The 11,723-nt window shown below is 39.7% G+C and overlaps 1 protein-coding gene across 2 annotated transcripts in view; it reads right to left on the reverse strand.

Annotated features, from left to right (window-relative positions):
* SYDE2 (synapse defective Rho GTPase homolog 2) overlaps positions 1-8,358 on the reverse strand; it is a 38,124-nt gene extending 29,766 nt beyond the window's left edge. Inside the window, exon 1 of one of the 2 annotated variants that reach the window (XM_082614271.1) lies at positions 7,207-8,357. In XM_082614271.1, the coding sequence (XP_082470397.1) occupies positions 7,207-7,918 (712 nt within the window). In that variant the 5' untranslated portion in view covers positions 7,919-8,357. Of the gene's footprint in view, positions 1-7,206 lie in introns of both variants that reach the window. The other variant, XM_082614272.1, reaches the window with a different exon arrangement.
* Between the last annotated feature and the right edge of the window lie 3,365 nt (positions 8,359-11,723).

The following is an 11,723-nucleotide window of genomic DNA, read 5'->3' on the forward strand; positions in this document are numbered from 1 at the left end:
GTGTCCATTGACAGATGAATGGATAAAGAAGATGTGGGGTGTGTGTGTGTGTGTGTGTGTGTGTGTATATACAATGGAATATTACTTAGCCATAAAAAAGAATGAAATAATGCAATTTGCAGCAACATAGATGGACTATAGACTAGATTATCATACTAAGTGAAGTAAGTCTGACAAAGACAAATATCATACGATATCACTTTTATGTGGAATCTAAAAAAAGATACAAATGAACTTACTTCCACAACAGAAACAGACTCACAGACATAGAAAATAAACTTAAGATTACCAAAGGGGAAAGGGGGGGGATAAATTAGGAGTTTTCAATTAACAGACATCCATGACTATGTATAAAATAGACAAACAAGGACCTATGGTATAACACAGGGAACTATACTTAATATTTTGTAATAACCTATAAGGGAAAAGAATCTGAAAAAAGAATATATATATATATATATATATTTATAACTGAATCTCTGTGCTGTATACTTGAAACATAACATTGTAAATCAACTATACTTCTACAACAACAAAAAAAGTAAACTGATTATAGACATTTCTTTTAAAAAAAGTACCTGCTGTATAACTATATTCAACATCTTGTAATAACCTATAATGGAAAAGAATCTGAAAAAGAGTGTGTGTGTATATATATATATTTATATCTGAATTACTTTGCTGTACACCTGAAACTAACACAACATTGTAAATCAACTATACTTCAATTTAAAAAAAAAATTAAGAACTGAAAGTCAACACATACTCAGGAATCGCTTGGAACTTCAGAGTTTCTAGTGACCACAACCTTTTGCTGAGTACACTAAAATCTAAGATCTATTTCACACTTAAGGTCAAATCCTATACTATTTAATAGCATTTCATACCTTCACAGGATATTACATGTAGTTTTGACATAATTATAAATTTAAAGCAAAAAACTACAAAATTATACAACTCACAATGGATATGAGCCATATCTATTTTTTCTCAGATGTCTCTCAAAACATCCAAAATTTTATATAGACACATTATTTTGAGTCTTTTCAGAGTTTTTTGATGTACATTGTAAATGAAATAAACATGCTTCTACTTGTACTATATTCCAAGGAACTACAATGAGAAAAATAAAGCTACCAGTATCCCATATTTAAACCAGTTGATACATCTATTGATATGTAATGAATATGTAATATTAAAAGGAATAATTACATTGTGAGACACAATACAACTATTTTTCATGAAACTACAAACTACATAAACTTGAGATGAAACAGTCTGCTTGCTATTGCTGAATATTTAAAAACACATAATGCTGAAGTTTAAATTTAGAGATAAAGAGGTACATTATTATACGTTCTGATAAAAGCCAAATTTATTCTGTTATTAAAACTGAATATAAGTGACACATTATTCAAGGCAGAAAATTTTACCTGGGCAATTATTTATATATAACTTAAAGCATTTCATTTTTATCTCAGTTAATTAAATGGATGCATATGAATATGTTACTCAGAAATGGAAAGCTATTTACCATCTTCCCTTCACTCCCCATTTATGCTAAAATTAATGTTAAACCTTACTGGCATAAATGTAAAAGTTACCTTTAGCTTCAAATTTTATATATATGTGTGTGTGTGTATATATATATATATATTTTGACATTTATAGATTTATATGTTGAAAAAAGACAAGTAAAAAAAGATATAAAAATAAGTGTGCAAAGTTGCAAGGCAAAAAAGTCTTTATTCTCTTGCAACTATACATGTTATGGTATAACTATCAGACTCTAATTAAAGTCATTTTCCTTGAAAATCTGTAAGAGAATGCGGAAGTGGCAATTAAAAGTTTTTCACTCAGAAAAATATTTACATAGTGGTGAACTACTCAAGCCAATTTTGTGTTCTCAACTATTACGTATTTCATAATAAATCTAGATGATTTACTATTACTAAACATTTAACTAGTGCCCCAGATCAAAATCAACAGCAAACTTTTTGGGAAATTATGTACTGCAGCCCTCATTGAAAATGTACAGTATCTACAACAACTTTTCATCATTTAAAACATTCTACTGCAAAAACAAACTGTTGTTTTAGCTTACTTCTCTTTTAAAAATCCTAAATAAAAGCATTCTTATGAAAAATGTATTTGAGCTTAAATAAATAAAAGCAGCCCTGCTTATAGAGTCAAGCTTGGCAGCCCAAATGAAATTACTAGAATAAACTTAAGCCTTAGGTTTACATATGAGTGTGTTTATATGTATGTCTTTATCTTTCCCAGATAAATCTAAATGAGGAGAGGGGTACAATGAAAAGAAAGAAGGTATTTTTCTATCTTTTATTTTTCCTCCCTTGTGACTAGCAATAAAAACTCTTAAGAAAAAAGCTGTGTGCTAGCTTTGGGGACAGGAAAGTAGAGAAGGAAACTTTGAGACTCTTTTCAGTTCCCTGAAAGTAATGAGGAGGAACAAGAGAAAAGAAGCACAGAAGAAAAGATGAGTAGAATAAATAAGTGCTCCTAAAGTGGTGTCCTCTAGTTCAATTCCCAATGCTCCCTAAATCAGTCCTTCTCAACTTCAGATCACTTCACTCTCTATCCAGGATCCTAATATATTTTCACAAAGCCTGCTTGCCTTTCTCTTGATAACAGCTAAGCGCCAGGCATGGTACCAAATGGATTATCTTTTTTCATCATCACAGCAACCTGAGGACTGAGGCTATGCAGAGCTGAGTAACTTGTCCAAGGTCATAAGGCTGGTAAGTGGTAGATTTGATCAGAAACCCAGAATCTCTATTCTATTAGCCATTACACTGTATGGCATTCTCTCTTGCAGATTCTAAAATCTCGCTTTTGTTGGTGCAAGGTGAGACTAACATGGAGGGATCTGCTTAAACTTGTCATATATAAGTAGTAAGTATAAATTCATACACATAAAACTGAAGCAGAAAGAGCTCAAGTGCTTTGCTCTAATAGGGGTTAGTTTAAGTATCAAGTATCAGAATAAAGTAGAATGCTTTTTCAAAACTTTTTAAAATGTATCAAGATAGGTGAATGAGATACTGAGAATTCTAGAGTCTACTACTCAAAGTGTGTACCAAACAGCAGCATCTACACTGCGAGTTCGTTAAAATGCAGAATCTCAAGGTCCCACCCCCATACATATTAAATCTTCATTTTAACAAGACTTTCAGAGAATTCATATACACATTAAGTTTGAAAAGTTCTGCTCTATAACTGCGAACCACACGTTGAGTGGCAAAGGTCTGGAAAACAGCCTTAGGATTCTCAAAACATAAACACCACTTAGAAATGTAGGACTTTCAAAAATCAACACAACACTATTTTCTGCTGAATTTGTAACTCAATGTTTTCCTGCCACCAGCAACTCCAATGTTTTATGGCACTCTTCCCAAAACAAAAAACAAAAACAAAAAAATGGACTCACTTGCTCCTGGGGCCACGATGGCAGAATTTCTAACAGAAGAATTTAGAGCTAGAAGACAGTCAAAAAGTATTTGCCTATAGTTACTAGTCTTGAAAGGGCTAATGCATAATATAATTTGTTGGAAAAATTCATAAAAATAATGTAGCTCATAAAGTTAAGAAATTGAAGCTACAAATACTTGAGAAGGGAATAGATAGGAATCTGCATTAACAGTGTCAACTTCACTTTAAGATATAATGCACAAGATCACACCAGCTATTTAATACTACTTTTAAAGAACTGTCTAAAGATTTTGAACAGAATATTACATGCCCCAATTTTTTTTCTTTCACAGATCATGGAGCAAGAAGAGTAGAGTCAAAGTAGGCTAATTATTTTTTAAAGCAGTAAAAGGCCAAAATAGCTCAACCCAGTGCTTTCCGATTTATTTCTGAGTACTATATGCTAATTAAAACTTATTTATAAAGACTTATAATGAAGTATAGTCAGCAAATAGATTAAAATTCCTTTGTAATGTTAAGGCTTGAAGAAACTTTACAATATTTACTATGTGTAATGACTTTAGATTTCTTAAATAGTCATCTCAATTAGTAACAAATTGGTCAATCTGTGAGCACTACATTCCCAACTGCATCAAATCATTGGCAGTATTATACTATCAAAAGTTTTAGTGGTTCTTAGTAGGAGCCAGAAATCAAAACAGAATATCATTTTGGCTTCCATTTGTCATATGGCTTCAAAAATTTCCAAAACACCTAAGTAGATTAGGTATTTCTATCTCCTTATATAGTTATTCTGTGTTATAAATTCTAACTATAACTTTATTTTGAAAGAAAACATCGCCACAAATAATATTGTACAGAAAGATGTGATATAAACCTTCTAAGCTATTTTTTAATACATTTATTTATTTATTTATTTTTATTTATTTTTGGCTGCATTGGGTCTTCATTTTGGGCGCGGGCTTTCTCTAGTTGTGGCGAGTGGGGGGCTACTCTTCGTTGAGGTGCACGGGCTTCTCACTGCAGTGGCTTCTCTTGTTGCGGAGCACGGGTCTCTAGGCGTGTGGGCTTCAGTAATTGTGGTAGGCAGGCTCAGTAGTGGTGGCTCGCGGGCTCTAGAGCGCAGGCTCAGTAGTTGTGGCGCACAGGCTTAGTTGCTCCACAGCATGTGAGGTCTTCCTGGACCAGGGCTGGAATCTGTGTCCCCAGCACTGGCAGGCAGATTCTTAACCACTGCGCAACCAGGGAAGTCCCCTTCTGAGCTATTTAACATCTTTATACAACCAAGAATGTACTGCTTCATTGGGACTGCCCAGTTAACTTTTTAGAAAACATGATTAAAAGTAGAATCCAAGTAACCAATTTGAACTAAACATTTAAAGGTAAAGGTTTAAGATAGATAAAGCAATTGACTAAAAGAAAGACTTTAAACCTATTCTAGGATTCCCCCATCTTCTTTGCAACTTTGAGGAAGTTACTTACCCCTCTAAACCTTGTTGGAATTCCATCCATCTCCTCAGTCCAAGCAATTTAATAGAATTAATTGGATCAAACCTCTAAAGACATTTAGAGTCCCTTTGACCTTATATAAATAGGGGTTTTGGAGTCATAAAGACCTGAGTTTGAATCCACATAATAGTGTGAATCTATATACTAGTATACATAAACTAGTATATAGTTTAAGTGTATAGTTTAAGTGTATAGTGTATAAGTATATAGTTTAAGTTAAAATACTAGTTTAAGTGACCTTGGGCAAACTACTTAACCCCTTCTTTGCTTTTGCTGTTGTTGTGCAATAACAGCTGTCATACCTCCATGGAGGGGGGAGGGGAGGGAAGTAATAAAGATTATATGAAAACCCCATAAAGTATTCAGAATGGTTTTAATAAGTTCAACTAACCTTCATAAAAAAGTTTTTTAAAAAATTAACTCTTCAAATCTATACTAGATATATAAACATTGAACAAATTATTTTTATCTTTCCTAAAAGATGAACTGATGATTTGAAAGGAAATAACATCTGAGAAAGTTTTTAAAACCAGAGATTATCTAAGCTTTTGTTTAGATTTCTTGTAAAAATATCTAAAATACCATCACATAATAATTCTAATGTGTCATTTAATTTCTTTTAAAATTGGTGTCATTTAATTAGTTTCTCAATGAAAAAATCAATGAATTCATTCCTAAGAGTTACTACAGTTATTATTACTTTTAAAACACTTCAATGTTTACACAACAACTGAGGGTGTTAAAAGCCATCAGATAGTAATGTCTAACCTTTGCAACAAAAGGGTCATACATATTTTACTTAAGTTTTATACAGATTTTTGTTATGGCTAAAAATTAACTGTCTTAAAAAGAGTTAACTGAACTAAAATCAGAGGAGGTAAAGACATAAGAGCACTAAAATGTAATAAATGATTACAAATACTTTACTACTGGAAATGCATATTTTAATATAAACAGCATAAAGTACACCTCTCTTCACAAAAATTTACATTCTACTATCTTTTTATTCAGGTGGAATGGAATAAATTTGAGGGAAATTGACAGGTGTGGGTTAGAGATTTATAGATTCAAAAAAACTTCTCGTATTGTATACACCTGAAGTGAATTATTTGATTTGTCCTCATTGTGTAATAAAAAGTTTTGTGAACTTTGTTTCTCCCCGTTTTGTGTTTATTGGTTAAAAAAGTTAATGTGTACAAACCTAGTCCTGTAGGATTTGTAATTCTTAACAGACAAACTGCCAAGTACTGTGAATACTTTTACATTTCAGCATTTAATATTTTTTAAAGTATTACTGATATGTAAGTCATTATGTTCACTAAAAGTCTTTAAAAGTGTAGTCCGAAAGATCATGTTGTTTTTGGCTCAGTTTAAAGGTACTTCTTTCACAAGAGAATTCTTTTACTATTTACAACATAAGAGATTTCTAGAATGGATAACTTAAACCTTCAGTGAAAACTAAAAATCACACACATACAAAATAGGGAGTAAAATCCTATTATTAGGACAAATATACTTTTTACAAATTCCTTTAAATGCCTACACTTTCTTAAAAAGTACATAAGACATACTTTTCTTCTGATTAAAATCCAAGTGCCCTTCATTTTCCACAATAATAAGATTACCTACATTGCTATGTTTTTAGGGGGGGAGGGGGAGGGGAGGGAAAGGTGAAGAGAAGAAACGTGAAATCCTACCTGACTAAAAAGAAGTATTACTATGATAGTTTTTTCGGTTTGGTTTGGTTTGGGGTTTTGATTGTGTGTATCTGTCTGTGTACACAAATGCTTCTGACCGGGAGGTGTAATGAGTAAAACGACAGTTTATGAAGCCCATAAAGTCTAACTTGGATCAAATTCAAATTCACAAACTCACAAAAGTCTACAGATTAGCCCAGAGCTACAAAGAATAAAAGTCAAGGCAGCGCCGCCCAACTCTTAAACCGACTGAAAAGCAAAGCGTGGTGAACTTAACCTTTACTCACTGTTGCGCTTAGAACTAGGTACACTGGTTCTTAGAGAAGAAAAACAAAAAACCCAAGCTCCTCATGCCACTGTCTTAAAAAAATAAACAAACAAACCCGAGATAAGGCATTATACTAGGTAACCTGGAAATGGCATTAGGCTGCCACTGACGTGACCCTCACTTTGGCACCGGCACGTACCTGTCTGCAAAACCATACCTTCTTCTTCGCTCTTAAGACAGAAGCCCGGTCGGTAAACACATTTTGATTGCAAGGTATCCTACCTGTCAGCGTAATTCTTTGGTCTGGCGGCACCGAGACGACTTGGCTTTCCCGCATTTTCAAAGCGCCCAGATTTGGAGACGTTGCCTGCGCTCGGGTGACTTCGGGGGGTGTCCTACGAGCGCGACCCTTCATTCCCAGGGACAGCAGGCGTCCTTTGTACATCCATTTCTGCAGCTTCTTGACTGTCACCGTGGGCGGTTTGAGGAAGGGGAGCCCCTCCTGGCCGTCTTCTTTGCCGCGGCTTCCCGAGGAGCGGCGGGGGTCCTCGGAGCTGGGAGGCCGGAGGCTGGAGGGCGCCGCGGCCCGGGAGCTGCCTCCGCTCCAGCCGTCCATCCCGCATCCACGTGGCGGGGGCTCGTCCGGTTCCCCGCGCGCGCCGCACCTGATCCAGCTGTCGCTCCGCCACCGCCGTAAGGGAAGCGGCTTGGCACCCACGCGGAGGCTGTCGAGGCTTCTGCTGCAGGACAGCCGCATCCGAGGAGTCCGCGGGCGGCCTCCCCCCGACTCCCTCGGAGGCGACCGGGGCGGGGACACCTGCTGCCAAGGGCAGCGGCCGCCTCCCCGCTCGCAGTCTCGGGGGCAGGTTCGGCGGGCCGCCGCGCCGCAGGGGGAAGGCGGCTGGCCCGGAGCCCGGGCTCCCGCAGGGCAGCCGCGATCCGCCCTGCCCCGGTCGCCCTGCCGCCTGCCCGAGTCAGGGGGCAGGTCGTGCATGGCCTGGATCAGCAGATAATAGGCCTCTCGCAACTGGGTCTGCAGCCTGCCTGTCTCCAGACGGCCGCCCTCCGCCCCTGGGGAGGAGCCAGCGGCCGGGGGAGGCGGGGGCCACCGCTCCGCCTCCGCCCCCTCAGGCTCCGGCGCGGGCTGGGAGCCACCGGGCAGGTTCTCGTAGTAGTCGGCGTCGTCCTCCTCGTCCTCTCCGCTGCCCTCGGAGCCCGGCGGAGCGTGCAGACAGGCGCGAGTGAGCCCGCGGCCCGAGGGTGCGGCCTCCTTCCCGCCGCGCGGCCGAGGCCCGAGCGCCCCCGACCTCTGCGGCCGCCCTCCCGGGACCCGCGCCTCAGGACACCACGCCTGAGGCGACGGCGGCGGTCTCTCCAGGCTCCGCCGGGCTCCGCCGGCGCGCTCCCGTACGGGCCCGCCCGGAGCACCCCCGGCATCTCCCTCGGCAGCCGAAGAGGCCGCCACGGTGGCTGCTGCGGCCGCCCGGCGCCCAGGCCCCCCGCCGGCGCGAGGACCCCGCCTCCCCCGGAGCCTGGACAGCGTCCTCCTCAAGGGGTCCGTCATCCCCCTCCGCCTCAGCAGCCAGGCTCGCCCGTGGTGCGGGGAGAGCTCGGAGCCCCGCTCGGGAGAAAGCCGCGCTCGCGGCGGCGGCGGCGGCGGCTCCCCATGACCGACACTGGCCCTCGCGGGCTCCTCACATTCTTGGCATAACTCTGCCGCGGGACGGGTGGGGGAGGGCGGCGGCGCCGCAGAGCGCATGCCCCGGAGCCCCGGGCCGCAAAGGGGCGCGCGGGCTGCCGGCTGCCGCTCTGCGGGCGCCGGGCGAGGCAAGGCGGAGGGCGGGGAAGGGAGGTAAGTGAGAGCTAAGGAAGACCGAGGGATGCAGAGAGAGCGCACCGAGGGCGGGTGGGGGGTTGCAGTAAGAGTCGAGGCGGGAAAAAGAAGGAGCGGGAAGGTGAATCTGCGCTGGAGGCTGCAAAGTTCTGGTTGGGGAGACGGAGAAAGGGAAAGTGCCCTCCTGGCTGCCACTCAGTCACCTTCACCACCCTCCGCATTGCCACCACTGCATGACGCGTGTCCTATAGTGCAAGTCCTAGCTTGAGAGAAAACAAAGATTGTTTTGACGGATAAGGTATGAGTACAGGTGTATCTCACTTAGTGCAGTGTGTTCTAGAAACGTTCCGAATCATTTTAATTTGTACAGGGAGCTGCCTATTTAAAGGAAATTTGCAGAGATTCCTTTTCAATTAGGAAGAATCCTTTTGTCCAAAAAATCACCACTGGTGTCTCTTTTTAAAGTATATTTTTTTCTTCCTTCCTTCCTTCCTCCCTCCCTCCCTCCCTCCCTTCCTTCCTGTTAATGCATGCTAACACAAAATTAATTGTGGCATAAACCAAAACTTGTAAAACGGAGGCGCAAATATAGCCTTCCCCATCACCTAACACTTTGTTTTAATTAAAACTGGGTTGAAAAACAATTGGGTTGAAATTGAGAAACAATGTTATTTGGAAATACCAGCTCTCTCTCAAAAGCATTAAATTCCATGTTCTGTGTAACATTTGTAAAATATCTTGTGTTGCCACAGAGCAGTGGACCTGTTTGTGGTTGATAAGAATCAATCTGATTTCAGAGTTAAACTTTTTAGCGCTTACGTATTAGAAGGGGCCTTTGTCTGAGTACCTCATAAGTGTACTACTAACTCCTAGCATAGTACTTGCACCTAGTAAGTACTCAAGAAATATTTGTTGAGTAAACAAATGCTTGCATAAGTGAATTTAACTGACCCTATTTTCAACGATATATATCTATGTAAGTTCCTTTTCCCCCCCCCCCCCATCAGTCAAAGGCTCCAGCCTCTAAATGTGCTCTGACCTATACTTCCTTTATTAGTACCTAGTCTCTGCGTCCTGGAATAATTTTACCTGCATCTCTATTTGCAGAAATCTTACCCATCCTTTAAGATTCCATTCAGCTGCCTTCTTCATGAAGTCGTCTCTGATCTTCCACATGGACATGATCTCTCTTCCTCCAAACTCCAGTAGTACTTTATTCATACCCACTCAAAGTATGTTTATTATTTTTTTGTTTTTTACAAGGTGCACCCTATCTCCTGTACAAGAAAATTCATAAACTCCTTGAGGGCAGAGACTACTTATACTTGACTTTTATATTCTTCATAGAGTATAACATCTTTACACTGTACATGATGAATAAATATTTTAAAACTAATGTCAACTTTAATTTGAAGGAAGCAAATGACTTTAATTTCCAGTCTATTGCCTGACTCTCCACTAGACCATACTCTATTAGTGTTGTTTTAAAATTCTTTCAGTGATGTGTAAGAACATACTTTGTTAAATAATCTTAATTCTCATCTAGGAAAATACAGTGAAATGTTACACTACAATTTGCATACATTACTATTTATAGTCCTACACTATTTTTATTCTATGGAACCAAAGCTATTTAATGAATAGTCAAGGCATAAAATTATGTCCCAGTGAAATATTCCCACAGGAAATGGCTGATGATAAAGCTGCCAATGGTGTCTATAAACACAATTTGATCTCTATCTCAGAAATTGTTTCCATTCCAACTCTTGGTTGCAAAATCTTTTTATTCCTTGTAGTTAACACAGTTGTTAAGAATACCATAAGTTGCATATCTGTGTTAAAATGAATAGAAAAATGTAAGGTGGAAGGTCTTGGTTGAACTTCATCCTTAATTCAACTTGTCATCTTGTTGAGTTCAGGAACTATAAAACATATTGGCCAGTATAAAATATTATGCAATGTTCTAAGAATTACTCAGAACTAAGTCTGATGCTGTACGGCACAACTGAACTTAAAGTTGCTTTAAAGTTGAGAATGTTCTATCACATAAATTCCCAATTTTTAGGAAGTATTTTGGGTCACAACAGCAATGAAGGCAGTCATAGCTATGTGACACTATTTAATGACTTTAGAAATGCAAATCCCACTTTGTGCATAACACTTCAATAAAAAGTTTATAAAAATGTAATTCTAAGAAGACAGTACCCTCAAAACTTACATATACATATAATTAAGACAGTGACAAGATATGAACATAAGCTATATGGTGTAAAATCCTTTCTGTGTTTTAACAATTTCTACCCTATTCCCGCAGTTACCTCAATTTTCATATGTTTCTAATCAACAGATTCCTATGAAAACTAGGAGGTAGGGATATATTTTCCAGTGTTTGTACTTGCTTCTCACTGACTTGGAAATCATTCTGATGCCCCATGAATTAACAACTATGTGTCGGCACTATCACAAAAGATAAAATAACTATGGGATAACAGGGCTCTAGTAAGCAGGGAGGTAAACTAGAGATGGGGTCATACTGACTCAATCTAGGAAAAGGCAGGAAAGGCAGGGCAGGTTGAGGCAGAGGGCTAAGTCTAACAGCAGTAGAAGAGAAATATCTAGGTATCTTATGGTTATTTTCTACGCAGTGTAGGGTGCACTTCTCACTGCTACTCAGTCTTCCATTCTTGGTTCTTAGTGGAACCAAAGGCAAGTTTAACTTTGCATTTGCCCAGTTCTCTCTCTCTCTCTAAACTGCCTTATGGGGATCCTCTGGTGTAGACCTACATGGTCTGCCATGCAGTTCCATAAATAATTGAATAAAAAGTGCTTCAGCCTAAAGCGGACCACATCACCACTGCCCTGGGAATCAAAGAAGGCATGTTCTCAATAGAGCAATTTTTTCTGTTAGTTTTCTCATAACTAACAGTGTCTGGCAATTGGTAATATTCTTTACCTCATCCCACAC

The sequence above is a fragment of the Mesoplodon mirus genome (genome assembly GCF_964341445.2).
Source record: "Mesoplodon mirus genome assembly, chromosome: 3".
Lineage (NCBI taxonomy): Eukaryota > Metazoa > Chordata > Mammalia > Artiodactyla > Ziphiidae > Mesoplodon > Mesoplodon mirus.